This window comes from Ctenopharyngodon idella, chromosome 18, assembly GCF_019924925.1.
Source record: "Ctenopharyngodon idella isolate HZGC_01 chromosome 18, HZGC01, whole genome shotgun sequence".
Lineage (NCBI taxonomy): Eukaryota > Metazoa > Chordata > Actinopteri > Cypriniformes > Xenocyprididae > Ctenopharyngodon > Ctenopharyngodon idella.
The window spans coordinates 6,988,237-7,003,789 of NC_067237.1; the positions used below are offsets into that span (position 1 = coordinate 6,988,237).

The window sequence follows — 15,553 nt, forward strand, 5'->3', positions numbered from 1 at the left end:
TTCTATGATGGAGTGATGACTGCTTCAAGAAATGTATTTACTGTCCTCAAGTACCTGCTGTCACACAGTCCACATCACATCCCTCTGTGTCCATAAATTCCACTACCACTGAGAGTCCTGAATCTCAGTTCCAACAGGAGATACCACAGGAATATTGGGCATTCCAAGATGTTTTCAATAAACAGCTGGCGACCAAACTACCACCACACTGGCCATGGGACCTGCTGCTTGGGGCTACTCTTCCAAGAGGCAAGATCTATCCACTGTCCACCCCGAAACAAAGGACCATGGAGGAGTATATTAAGGAGCCATTAAATCAGGGATTTATTTGTCCATCCACTTCCACTACCTTTTTTCTTTGTGGCAAAAAAGGATGGAGGCTTGTGGCCATATATTGACCATAGAGCTCTCAACTCCCAAAAAGTTAAATACCTAGTTAAAGGTAGTTAAATATCCACTTCCTCTGGTTCTATCAGCCTTGGAAGAACTGTGTGGTACTCGCGTCTTTACCAAGCTTGACCTGCGTAGCGCCTACAACCTCATTTGGATACGGAGGGGAGATGAGTGGAAGATGGCATTCATCACTCCATCAGGCCACTACGAATATCTGGTTATGCCGTATGGCCTAACTAACTAACCCTCTGTGTTCCAAGGCTTCATGAATGAGGTGTTCAGGGAGTTCTTCCATTGCTTTGTCATTGTGTATATTGATGACATCCTCATCTACTGCTGGAACCTGACCGACCATCGCCACCACATTACGCAGGTCCGGCAAAAAATGAGAGCTCACCACCTCTATCTCAAATAGGAAAAGTGCGGGCTCTGGACACCCAGGCAGCCAACAGACTCTTTCGCTCCGTAACCGCTACTGGTGGCGAGGTATTGTGAGAGGCTGTCCTACTTGTGCCATCACGAAGACCCCCAAGCACCTACCTGAAGGTAAATAGGTCCCTCTCCCTTTTCCCCGACGACCCGGGTTCCACACAGGCATCAATTTCATCACTGATCTTCTCTCCTCCGACTCCCACACCTGTAATACTCATTGCTGTGAACAGATTCTCAAGGCATGTCGCTTAATTCAAGGCTTACCATCTGCAATGGAAACTGCAGAGGCTCTGTTTCAACAAGTATTACACAACTTTGGCTTAATTTCTGATCGCAGGCCCCAATTTATCTCTCAGGTCTAGAAGTCTTTCTTCAATCTGCTGGGGTCTCTGTCAGCCTCTCTTTCAGATACCATCCCCAAACCAATGGCCAAACCGAACGTAAGATTCAGGAGATCAGTCGTTATCTGAGGTCATACTACCACAGTCAGCAGCACAGCTGGAGCCGCTACCTTCTTTGGGCTGAGTACGCAAAAAACTCCCTGCGCCAAAACACCACAGGCCTAACGCCCTTCCCAGTGCATACTTGGTCACCATCCGCCCAGATTTCCCTGGTCAGGAGAGCCATCAGATGTTCCAGCTGTGAATCACTGGTTCGAGGAGAGCAAGAGAGTTTGGGACTCAGCTCACGTAAATCTGCAGAGGGCGGTACGAAGACACAAGAGCCAGGCCAATGCTAGAAGAGCTGCTACAACCGCATACCATTCAGGGGAAAAGGTCTGGCTCTCCACTAGTGACATTCGTCTCCGTCTCCCTTGCCAGAAGCTGAGTCCCCGTTATATAGGTCCTATATAAAGGATCCATCTTCAAGGTGAACACCATCTTGGACTCCCGGAGACGGGGCAACCGTATTGAGTATCTGGTAGACTGGGACAGATATAGACAGGAGGAACGTTCCTGGGTTCCCCTAGATGACATTCTTGACCTATCCCTGCTTACAGAATTCCACTTCAACCATCCTAACTGTCCTGCATCTAGAAGTAGAGGCTGTCCTCGCTGCTATCCATCTCGGTCTTCAGGAGCCGCCCTTGGAGTAGGGGTACTGTTACAGAGTCGATCTTAAAAGAATCCATCTGAAAGAATCAGTTCTCCTCTGGCCAGCGAACAAACAAGGTGTGATTATGATCAGAAGCGCCCCCGCTTCTGATTCAAGAGGTTAAGATTGACAATTAATCAATTGGTTGTTAATTTCAAACAACGATCGATTATGGGAATTTTGTAAACTGAGTTCCCTACTTGGAATATAGCACATGAGTTGTGTGGACCACTTTGATGGTGCCATTTTCTCTATTTTTGAGGTGAACAATCCCTTCAAACATCATGGGTGGGTTAAAAGCAGATGGGCTGGAGTGTGAGGTCAAATCTAGTGTCATTTCTCAGGTAGAGGGAGGTGCTGAGTGAGTGGATACATGTTGGTTCATATGAGTGTGTGTTTGTGTGAATGAATAACAGACAGACAGAGAGAGCATAAAAGATAGACGGTAGAGACTTTACCTTCTTGTGAGGAACGGTCGTCTGGGTCATGGCCAGCTCAAAGCTGTGTGCTCCCGTCAGCTGTGTTTTCTCCCAGAGTTTCCTCAGCTGCTGCACACACTCGTCCTGACAGCACAACGCCTCACTCACTTTACTCTGCACACAGACATTGCTAGTTACACTGCTAGCTTGCCAAGATTCACATTAGTCATACTTGGAGGTGTTTGCTAAGGCAAACATTACATTTACTGCTGCTCATGGTAAGATAAGATTAACCTCTAAGCCAAAATTATTAAACGTCATTATGTAACTTGTTCCACACCAAGAACACCCTAGAATCCATCATAACCTAGAACACAACCGCACAGCAATACCCTGGTAAACAGCAGGCTCATTTTTTTTTTAAATATGCAAAAATAGCTTAATTAGAAAGTAGTTAAACTATAGTCACTCTACTGTATGTCAACTTACAGATATGTTTTGTCCTGTCCATTGCTATGGTTGCTACATCAATGAATGCAGTTTAAGATTTAAATATGGTTGTTATTCCCAAAACTTTGCAGTGTGTACTAAGCAGCATGAAAAATAAATATTTTATTCAAATTGTGAAGGGAATATAAACAGAAAGCAAGCAAATACATATATAATTTATAAATATATTCTATATATAAAGGAGCCAAAAAAAAAAAATATTTACACTGTTATTTAGACCCCTCAATGACACATTGACAAACATATTTGTTTATATTAGTGAGAACATCTCATAGACTTCTATTGTTTTTATATCAGGATAATGATAATTTTCAAACCTGACCCCTACCCTTAAACATAACCCTCACAGAAACCTCTGCAGATCACTAGATTTAAATAACAATAAATACAATTTGGCCGATTTATAAGCCTTTTTATCTAGTGAGAACACGTAAAATGTCCTCAGTTGGTTGTCATGATATTTCATTATATAAGTGAGGAAATCTGGCACTCATAAGTATAGATAAAACACACTTACACACCCTCACACATAAAACAACATGTCCGACTATTACCTGCAGTGACAGTAGCATGATTTGGATCCAGAGGTGTGGCTGGCAGCTACACAGGGAGAAACAGGACTTTCCATAGAGGCAGTAGTGCCCTTTCAGTGGACAGGAGAATGACAGCTTAGCTACACAGCCACGATGAGAGTCTGGAGCACAACACACACATAAACACAGGAGCATGAATTGCTTATGAATTCATTCATCAAAAATGAAACCTACTTCTCAAAACCACAAAATTTCCTAAAATAAACTCCCAGCAGCTAAACTGCTCCATCTTGTAATACAATAGTTTAGTCAAACTCCAAACCACTGCAGAAGAAGTATTTATCAGTAACACCAGGAACTCATAAAACAACAAAAAGCTTTTTTTTCCTCATGTTTTAGGTCATTTTCAGACCTGTACATCATTTGCTTTGTTCCGAAACAAGGACTTAAATTGCTACAATGTTGCATTCAGGTGATCTTGGACCTTTTATTTTGGTGCGGATCAGAGCGTGACTGCCGTGTTCACATATGCCAAAAAAAATTGAACTAAGGCAGAAAATGCACCAGGTTCTGAAACAAACTCTCCAAGAAGCCAGGTGTAGAAAATCCCTGAGTAAATAATGATTACAAATTGTGAAAATTTGTATTTTTGCAATTTTTTTGTGTCTTATCGTTAAATTGTTCTATGTATATACTGCCATATCTGCTATTATATCTGCTATCCTCCACCTAACCTCAGACTCAGACGGCACACCAACGGACTGATGACTGCTCATCTGATGCGCAGGTGTGGAAGATAACAAATTGAGTAGTGTTTGGTCATTTTACATGATGGTCACATGGTACTTGGGAGATATATTTTATTTATTTATTTATTTGGCTGAGCTACTTGAGACTATCTCACCCTACACTGTAGATATTGGCATTTCCATTGATGATTGCAAAACACAAAATGCTAAACTACTACTCATAACTGTGTTGTTTTGTTCTGTCTATTGATTATAAAAATCCCTTAAAGGCACAATATATAATTTTTTGCGCTAGATGTCGCTTATTCAAAACAAAGGTGTAGCTTGATGACGCCTTGATTTCACGGAATCATGTGAGGTGTTGTCTTCATGTCTATATCCATTGGAAAAGAATCTGACGGGACTCGTGCAGAAATCATATTCATGAATGAGATTTAAAGATTTATTAACATAACTGTAGTATGAAGCAGAGTGTGGCTGAAATCTGTTAAAGCGGAACAAGGGCGCTGGAGCGATTGCTAATGAGAGACAAGCGCGACACATGGCTCGAGAGCAGTGGAGCTTTTGTTATGCTGCAGACGTCCGTTTTCGCTTCTTCTGGTCATGCGTATGTGGACTAACGCAGCACTGTTTTATCATATTAGATACATTTGTGTGTTGAGAATTGCTATAATGCTACTCTGTGCATTTGCTCTGTGGCTACTATGAGACACTTGTTGCAAAATGTAGTAAGCTCGATCGATATTAGGCATGGTAAAACATGGTACTCGGGGTAAATCAAGAAAACGAGATTTAAACAGTAAGATTTACTGTGTTGATAGGTGCCATATGGACATAGTCCATGTCCTGGTTAAAATCCCTCATTTCTCTGGATTTAAACATTCTTGGAAACATTTGGGATAATGTAAGTACATGAGTCAACAAAATATATAACATTGTTCTAGTGTTTTTTAGATATTTTAATCAAAAAATCTTACATATTGTGCCTTCAAGATCAACCTATCTATAAATATCATCCATCATCCATTCCCTTTGGCCTTCACTGACTATGTGAAGTGAAGTTGGTTTTATGTTGCATTCATGTGTTTGGGTTTGTAGATGTGATCCTGCTGGTGGCCCCCAGTGCAGTGCTAGCCTTAAAGTCCCTCAGTTCTCCAGATGTGTTTCTGAAACAACACTTGGAGTAACTCATGCTTTAGTTCACATAGACCTTTTTGACTCAGTGACACATGGAGCATGTACCACAATTTTAATAAAATCAAAATTATATTTTGGGCTTAATAGTGGTGATGTTAATTCCTCTTAGGGTGTTTTCACACCTGTAGATCAATTGCTTTGTTCCGAAACAGGGACTTAATTTGTTAAAATGTTGCCTTTTCTTCTTGGTTCGGTTCGCTTTCACAAGGCAATATTTCAAAGCGTACCAAAATGTGTTTATGCAAGTCACATGGGTGTACAACTGTCCTCTTATTGGTCAGAGTTTCCTCTGTGTCATCCATCAAGATTATTGACAAGTTCACTTCATGAGCTTTTTGTGGCTTTTTTTTTTTAACTGTTGAGACACACGCAAACACTATACGAATGTAGCCGTCATTCCCGCTGTTAAATTATATACTACATTCGTATTAATTCAAGCGCGCTCTTTCTGTATCTCTCAGCGCTGTCTCGAGACGCAAACACTATATGAATGTTATATTGCAGCAGAGCGGGAATCAAGGCTTCGTCGGGACCGCATTCTTGCACGGAGAAGCGCAACATTTTAAGATGAAAATGTGCTCTTTGGTTTTTAACTGCAGTAACTAATGTGCTCACTCACAGAATCAAACACTGCTGCATTTTATATAACACATTTCCTGTTATTAAATATGATATCATTTGGTCCGTTGGGTCAGATTGCTTTCACACTATAAGCGAACTGCCCCAGAGTTCATTTGCAATTGGGCCGAGACCGCCTCGTTCAGGCGATCTCGGAGCGATTGTTTTGGTGCGGGTCTGAGCGCGACTGCCGTGTTCACATATGCCTAAACGAACCGAACCAAGGGAGAAAACGCACCAAGTTCCGAAACAAACGCTCAGGTGTGAAAACACCCTTAGTGACTCAAACATTAATACACCAGTAGGTGGCAACCAGCGCATGTATTCTTATGATTAAGTCATTGAATTGTTAACTCAACAGTTTTGTTCAAAAAGTCATCATAATCATCATAAGCAATTTATGCACAATAAAGCAAATCTATTTTTTGTCATTTTTGTCAACTGCTCTGAGCATGACTTACCAAACTATGTAAAAGAGGCCAAAAAAAAAAAAAAAAAAAAAAGAAAGAAATGATTTAATAAATTGTTTTCAAAGAGTTTCACGAGTTTTTTAAATAATGTCTTTGGGCCCTATTTTAACAATCTAAGCTTATGGTCTGAAGCGCATGGCCTCTTTTGGTCGTTTAACGACTGAAAAAATGGTCATCACGCCAGGCACATGGTCCAAAAGGGTTGCACCTAGTCTCTTAATGAGTCATGGGTGTGTTTTGGGCGTAATGTGCAATAAACCAATGAGAGTCTCATCTCCCATTCCCTTTAAAAGCCAGTTGCGCTTGCACCATGGCGGATCCGCTATTTACATGGCAGTACAACTTTCAAGTGGAAAAGACTAAACGCTTCTCCAGAGAGGAATCCTTTAATTTTTTAATATTTAAAAATGTTTGTGTGCTGCTGCACATCCGTGTGTGTAACAAGCAGAGTGTACGCACGTTGTGCACCCGCCTATAGGCGCACATTAATAACACGCCCTTTAAATAAAAAGAAAAAAAATTCTGCGCCATTGACTTTAGACCAGGTTTTTGTTGGTCAATGGCGCAGTCGATTTCAGTTGACTCAAAATAGCAATGTGCCAACAATGCGCCTGAATACACCTCGTTTTCAGACCAGCACGTCCATAGGTGAACAGACTGGCATGAGTGCTTTTGCTATTTAAACAATGTGGTGCTGGACGTGTGCCGGGTGTGCCTGGCGTCACATTGCGCTGGGTGTATGATAGGGCCCTTAATGTGAAGTCAAATTTATTTGTAATGCACTTTTCACGATACAAATTTAATTCAAAGCAGCTTTACAGAAAATAATGATGCTAATGTTTATAATATCTTAACAGCTTCACACATTTAGCAGATAAGAGCTGGCCGATAATATAGTTTACATCTTTTTACATATTCATAAAATGAGCTAATCAAAACACTCAAAACACTTTCTCATGTAGTGAAGAGGCATGTTTGTTCAGTGGGTTCAACCAATGAAATGCTTTTTCACAGCCACAATCAAATGCTATTGGCTAACACTAGTTGTGCGCTTCAAAAGGGGGAGACTAAATGCTTAAAAGACTAAAATAACTACAGTAAAATACAACAGATCTGCTCTCATCTAGTGATGTCTGCCAATAAAAGGACACCGTTCAACGCATCTTTCACAAAAACACTTTCTGACAGATTTACCACATATGACTATGGCATTAGCTGTTTTTCCATGATCTGGTAAGTATGACTGCACTGAATCTCTCACACTGACACACATAAACGCACTCACATGTATCCTGCCAGTTCAGCAGGTCTCCGACTGATCGATTACCTTCTGTTTCTCAGTGGGAGAGCTGTTGAGTAATGTGAAGGGGAGGCAGAGACCCGGGCCAGTGCAGGGGAGATGTTAAAATAGCTCTGCCAAGTATCCCTTTGTTCTGTCTGCCACCCACAGCTAAATTTTTGCGTATTACATAGCTGATAATAAGTGGTGTTTGAAAAGGCAAGCATCACTATTACTATTGGTTCATACTCATGGATTTGAACAATGAATTAAACCTCATGTATTTAACTTCAGTCCTGCAATGTGCTATTGATGATGACACATCAAATCATGTGGCTTATTGAGGAGAGGTGTGCTATTACAGCAACTGGACTTATGGATGCCTGACGAAGTTGTTTTGAAATTAATGTTTTAAAAATATTTAGAATATTAAAACATCAAATGATTAAAAAATAATAAAATGATACTTTTAGAAGGTAGCGGCAAGTCACTGTCTTAATGAGTGAGTCACTGAGTCAAATAGCTGATTCACTGAGTTTGTTCAAACAGCTGATTCATTCAGAAACAACTCAAGTGACTGTCTTTATGAATAGGTAAATGAATCATTCACTCAAACAATTCATTCAAAAACCAATAACGAAATATAAAATAAGGATTCATGCAATAACGAAACCCAGCCATTTGTTTCTCGAAGATGTGCAAAGGTTCTGCTGTGGTTTTGTAGGTAAAATATATCAAAACAGACAATAGTGTGTCTAAAATGTAACTCACTTAATATTGACCTGTATAATAAAATCAATTTCACATTCGAAATCATGCTAATATTTGGAAAAAACACCACTCTTGCTCATGTGCTCAACTATTGTGGCAGTGAGTTTTGCAAGCACAACTTTCTCTACAAAAAATTTTAGTTTTATATTATAGACAATAACCACCCAGATAGCATGTAATCCTTGAAACAATGTTGAGTCAGAGTTGATGCGTCAACGCTAATTGCAACATCACTTTTGCACCCTCAGTTAATGTTTAAACAATGTTGAGGTTTCAACAAAAAAAAATCAATGATAATATCATTGAATCAACATTATGAAGTGATGTCGGTTCAATATCATGTTTGCACCCGCATTTAATGTTGAAACAACGGTGAACAAAAAAATCAATGCTAATGCTATTGAATCAACATTACACTATGACTGATTCTACATCACTGATGTTGAATCAATATTGGAATTAATGAAAAATTATCAATGGTAATATAGTTGAATCAACATTACACTATGATTGATTCTACATTACTGATGTTGAAGCAACATTGAAATTTACAAAAATAATAAACGGTAATATTGTTGAATCAATGTTACAATATTGAAATTAACATAACTGATCAATGGTAATGCCAGTGAATCAACATTAACAAAAATAATAATTAGTAATATTGTATGATCAACGTTAACGTGACGTTGATTTAACTGAAAAGTCAACATAAAATAATGTTCTGAACAACATTAATATTTCAGCTACACTTCAACAGTATGTCAACAAATTTCTGACCATTTCAAAGTTTTGGGAAAACCTTTTAAAACATAAATGACACCTTTCCAGCAGTTGAGTCAGTTTCTTTTATTTGACAGTTTAACACAATCAACAACAAAGAGATTGAATTCTTTAAGAGTGGGGCAAAAAGGACAAAAGCATTACAACCTTTAAAAATTACATTACTTTCAGAAGTCTTATGTCATCATTACTACAAGTAGTCCAATGACTCAAGTTTTCAAAATCTGGCTTGCATCAGACTACTGCCTCTTTTCCTTTGGGTTCTCTGAAATCTGAAAAAGAAAGCATGATGTTACTTAAGAGCAAGTCGATTCAGGTTGTCATACATAGTCACATTCAACAATGTTAATATGCTAAACACAATATGATTCACTTTTTATAAATTGCTAAACACAGAATATTCTAAGTATACTTATAATACTTAAATTATGTATATTTAATCTATTTATCAACACTTCAATAACACTATGGGAAGGTGTCTAATCTTTCCACCCAAATTTATCTCCAGCTCTAATTAAACATCCCTGAAGCAGCTAATCAAGGTCATTAGGATCAATGAAAACTTCCAGGCAGGTGCGTTGGAGCTAAACTCCTCATGAAGAGGAATAAACACCTCTGAACTACGGCCATTACATAAATCTCAGTTCATTTTCTGTGAAACTACATAGCATTCAAGTAACAAGTTTATCTTGTATAATAAAAGAGCTTAGGTTTTCGTTTAATGAAAATTTTATTAAAGCTGTAGATTCACCTTATGTAGACCTTAATCTGCTTAAATATCACAAAATAGCCATGTCAGTCACATTCTCAAACACAAGGTGTAGTTTTTTGATTGAGTGGAAACTGGCTAAACAGAATGGAGATTAGTTATATTCTTCAAATTTAATACAGATTCAGGAATATGAATGATTACCTGATCAAGCAGTAATCAGGGAGCAGGAGTTAAGGCACAGGATAGCATCAAGTCCCAGGTCAGGTGATAATCCTATCAACTACAACTCAATATATTATCAATATCACATTTATCAAGAGGGTGCTTCTCATTTTTTTTTTTTTTTTTTATTGTCCATCCTCATCTTCCTTCATTCCTATTAAAGGAAAGAAGTCAAGGTACTGCAAGCATTGAGTAATAGATGGAATACATGTGGTATGTGTAAAGTATGACATTCTTGCTCACGTTCATGTCGCTTGCACTAATAAATAAGTATATCCTAATAAATATTACTAAAGCAAGATGCATGCACTTTTTAAGAATTTAGAAAATGGATGGTTTATTCAAACAAACCTTTTTAAATAAATATATCTTATTAGATTCAGTAACAATAAATCAAATGCAAATAACAAGCACAAAAACAAACAAAAGAATATAGAAATAATAAGAAAGATGCACCATTGTTTGAAACCGAGAGAAGTCAGGTGGTTCAACAAAAAACACAACTGTATAGGATGCACATGTGTTTTCTCTCGAATGAGGAGGAATTGATTAGACTACTGAGAAGTGCACATGTAAAACCAAAATGGGCGTTTACCAATTAGTGGCCAATTTCAAACTACAATGGATGTTTTTCAACCATTTTTCAACAGACTTGCTAAAATTATGAAGGCCCACCCCAAACCAAACCTCCAGTGGATTAGAGCAAATCGGGTAAAAGCCCATCGTGGTTTGAAAACGCCCCACTGATTGAGAAACACCCACTAGTGTTCTGCAGAGATACAGACCTGCAGAATCTTGTGGTCTTCAACTACAAATCACTGTTATTTCAATGTCACTGTCTCCACCCATGTGTGACGACTTTCATCAAAAATTCAATGTTGATCCAACATACATTAAACATTGAAATGTCAATCTCAAACAAAATTATGGTTTGGATCAAAACTCAACATTGTATCAATGGCTGCATTTACACTGCAAGTCTTAATGCACAAATCCGATCTTTTGACCATATCCGATTTTTTGGCCAGTGTGTTTACATTCACTTTAGACGCGACTGGTATCCGATATCTGTGTTTACATTACTTCCTGCCCCAAAATGATTGTCATTGATAGTCTTACATGCACATAGCAGACTCTCATTTTTTGAATGGCCGTGCTATTAAAATTATTTATATATTTCATGTCGAGTGGCCATGATTACCTGTCAGAATGGATAAGATAACAGCTGTCAGTGTCATGGATGTATTGCAGCGCGAATTCTGACTGAACGAATATAGACCAGAAAATAAAGGTAATTTGCGTTTGATATTATATCTACAGTTATCAGTTTTAGAATTCCATTTTTTTGAATGAATTCGAGCGAGCTAGGGAGAGAGCGTACGCGCACGAGAGAGAGTAGCTACAGAGCTTTTGGCTTGTAAGAAAAACAACACGGCGGTCTCTTTTAAATTAACTGGGCAAAGGTTGAAATTCAGCTGCTGAATGTATGTGTGTGTGTGCAATTTCTTTCTAGAAAAAATAGATAACGTTAGACATATAGCCCACCTCAATAATAAAGCTGCAAATTTTTAGTGCGAGTGCATACAAGCACATCTGCTTCATAATACAACATAAAAGCTACCTTTTAGTGAGCAAATGTGTCGCCCTCACCTTGTGATGGCTTGGAATTCCAATGGGAATCGGATATGCGTGTTTAGACGTAGGTCGCATGTCCAGAGATTGGATATGTATCGGATTTAAAACCACATTTGGAAGTGTCTCAGATAGGATGCGAAAAAATCAGATCTCGTGTGGATTTTTGTGTTTACTCGTGTGCAACTAATTCCAATCTGTGTCAGATGTGAGCTAAAGATGGTATTTTTTGTGTCAGTGTAAACGCAGCCAATGTCATCATGCTATCTGGGCAGTGTCATAGCTAATATTATAAATCATGTTGACCATTGACTCAAACAATGGAACAACTTCTATCAAGCAATTTAATGAAAATTTTTGTGAAATTTGGAATCTAAATATAAATATAAATGTACAAAAACAATGTCATGTACTAAACTCTGCAATCTAATGGAAAAAAAAAAAAAAACGGCTTATATGCGGATCCTGTGTATTTCAAAGAACATTTCTGGGCATGTGAAGAGCAGCATTTGGTGCTAACATTACCATAACAGTGGGAAACCTGTCAGTGGTTCAGTCAGAAAGCATCAGTGAACTGACTAAAGAAGTTAGACAACTCAGCATGGCATCCCAGTGTATAACTGGCATGTTTACATTTCTATCATATCTAAAGCTTTCTCCTCATGTTGCTAAACCAATAAAAAACAAGAATTAGCAGCTGACATGAAATTCAATCTTAAATAAACATTCACATCCATTTCGCCTCCAGTAATAAGTAATTTTTAAAAGAGAGTGAAATAAGACTTGTAGGAGAGAGTTGTCCTGTTACACTACACACGAATGTGAGGTTTTTGAACGTATTACTGTGTGGATTGTTCTTAGATTTGACAGTTTACCTTCAATGACACAGTGCTCAGGTATGGGGATTAGTTTGATCATTTCTGCACAGAAGGTTTTGATTTCCTCCATGTTGTCTCTCAGGTGGATCCAGAGTCGATCTCCCTCCCGGGGGTCTCCAACCTCCACCTTTTGCCCCTCACTGTTTTGAGATGTGTCAGGTTGATTTTTTGTGGGATCTTTGTGGTTCTCCTGCAGGGTTGAGGGGACAGGACCAGTCTCTTGGCTGGGACTGGCCTCACAGACATTGAGTTCTGCACCCAGATCTACCCCCTCTCCCTCTGGACTGCTGTCAGAGTTAATGGATTGTGTGCGTACAGCGTGAAGAGCCAGACTCTTTGACCTGAACATGAGAGAACAGCACAACTCAAAATACAAAAACTCAGAGTCACTTCATTTTAGATATTAAAAAAGACCATACTATAAAAGACTATGTAGAACATATTTTTTTGCAGTGTTATATTATTTCCCTGAAGCCTACGTATGTCTTAGGGTGTGTTTACACTTGTAGTTTGATTCTCTTGTTTCCTTTGGTCCGGACCAAAAAAGAAAATACATTTAGTCCTGGTTCGCTTTCGGAACTCCAAAACAAGGCTGTGTGCTGGGCTAAATGTGTGCGCTGTTTGTGCGTACATATGATGGTATTTTTAGAACTCACAAAGACCTTATAAAATTTGTTAAGGAGTCAAAACAGTGCCAGGAATTCCTCCATTGCACATATAAACGAAGATCTGCTGCAAGGAGATGGTAGTTCAGAGGCCTGTACCGAACTGTAATAGGCAACGTAACTCCTATGAAGAGAAGAATCAGGTATGCTTGAGCATTCTGTCCATTTTAGGATCACATCTTAAGCTTTTGGTTCGTTTAGATCTTTGGTCCATGCTGCGTTCATATTTCAGTCAAATAGCACCAGAGTTCATTTGGAAGTGGACCGAGACCCATCTTTTCAGCTGTCTTGGGTTCAGATTGCAGCGTTCACTCTTATTTAAATGAACCACACTAACAGAGCAATCCTATCAGACTTTGTTTTAATCGAACCAAACCTGCCAATTGTGAATGCACCCTAAAAGGGATAGTTCACCCCAAAATAGACAATTCTCTCATCATTTACTCACCCTCAAGCTGTTCCAAACCTGTATGAATTTTTTTCTTCTGCTGAACACAAAAGAAGATATTCAAAAGAATATCATCAAACAGTTGATGGACCCCATTGACTTACATAGTATGAAAAAAAATAAAAAAATACTATGAAAGTAAATGGGGCTTATCAACTGTTTGGTTACCAACATTATTCAGAATATCTTCTTTTGTGTTTAGCAGAAGAAAGAAATTCACTTTTTTGGGCTCCAAAATTGTGAGCGCCATTCAGTACCATTATAAAGCTTGGTAGAGCCAGGATATTTTTTAATATAACTGTGTTGTGTTCGTCTGAAAGAAGATATTCATATACACCCAGGATGGCTTGAGGATGAGTAAATCATTGGATAATTTTCATTTTGGGGTGAACTATCCCTCTGAGAAAGTAAATATGGCCAATTTTGATTCTAATTGACTTTAAGACTTCTCTATAAAGATTATTTTATTATAATTCATTTTGTAAATGAGCGTTGTTCACACTATTATAGGGGTTTTTAAACTTTTTTGATGCCAAGGACCCCCAAATACAGTATAATCATCCCCCAAGTCAACAATACATTCTCATTTATAAAATATATGTCTATACAGTACATTTACTTTTATTAAGTTGACACTGTATTTTTTTCCCCCACAATTATAGTGCTGTTAGATGTATAAAACTGAAGAGAAACATAAAACTATGACTGTCACTATTTCAATAGCATAAAAAAAAGCTCATGATTTTCAACCCGTCTTAAGAAAGCAGAATGAAGCTGTAATAATCTCAATTTCAATCCTTTTTAATTTATATTTTCATATTTTCATATTCATTTTTTATTTATATTTTTTGTACTGCATAAATCCCACAGGTCAGGCCCACCTGTTGAACCTCATCTCTCTGCGCTCGTCTCGTGCTGCTTGACCCAGACTGTGGCGTCTCTGAGGACCAGGAGACTCGTCCTCTCTCTCAGACTCCACCTCTTCATCGCCAATCTTCTGTTCAAAAGCCTGGATCTTCACCTGCAGACGCTGGTTCTCAGCAAACATGGCAGAACTAGACTTGGCTTCACATGGCCTGGACAAATCCTGCACCTTCTCCTCCCCTCTGATGCACAAAGATAAAGGCTATGTTTAGAAAAGAATACTACAGCATTGCTTACTGTATACTGCACAGTATGTACTGTATACTTTTTTTAAAAAAGTATTTGAATTAGTTAAAATTATGTAACAATCAATATCACAAACAGTAGATTGTCATCACATGCGCATCCTGTTCTGGTAAGGTACATTACAATAATGTAAAAATGGCTACTTTGCCTTTTTATTCAATACTGGATAAAATGTTTAAACATTGGGTAGTCCAATTTAAAAAAAAATCTGAAGAAAGACATATCGCAGTTAATAGACTGTTCCTTGGAAGATGAAGTTATGGCACATTATTTTGGAAACAGTATCTCACACAGTGTACTCTGTTGTAAAAACCAAACATCATCCTGGTATTTTAAACATACAGCTAAAAAAATGTATACAAACAATCTCACAAAGAAGTTACTTAGAAAAATAGCCTATAAAATGTGAAGAAATGTCAACTACAGTACATTACATTTACTTGTAGTGTATACATTTATTTTAACACAGCTCAGCATGATAAACAGGCCACAACAGAGTCTGAGTCTAAATGGAGACCTCTTATTGACTTTTGTTACTAAATTAAATTTTTCATTTTAATGTACAGTCTAAACCCTG

At 38.2% G+C, this 15,553-nt stretch overlaps 1 protein-coding gene across 1 annotated transcript in view; it reads right to left on the reverse strand.

Moving 5' to 3' along the window:
• Nucleotides 1-15,553, reverse strand: part of veph1 (ventricular zone expressed PH domain-containing 1) — a 121,258-nt gene that overhangs the window by 32,718 nt on the left and 72,987 nt on the right. The window contains exons 8-11 of the mRNA XM_051869585.1: nucleotides 14,688-14,912; nucleotides 12,691-13,034; nucleotides 3,404-3,543; nucleotides 2,379-2,513 (exon numbers count right to left, since the gene is read on the reverse strand). Coding sequence (XP_051725545.1) covers nucleotides 2,379-2,513; nucleotides 3,404-3,543; nucleotides 12,691-13,034; nucleotides 14,688-14,912 — 844 coding nt within the window. The remainder of the gene's footprint in view (nucleotides 1-2,378; nucleotides 2,514-3,403; nucleotides 3,544-12,690; nucleotides 13,035-14,687; nucleotides 14,913-15,553) is intronic.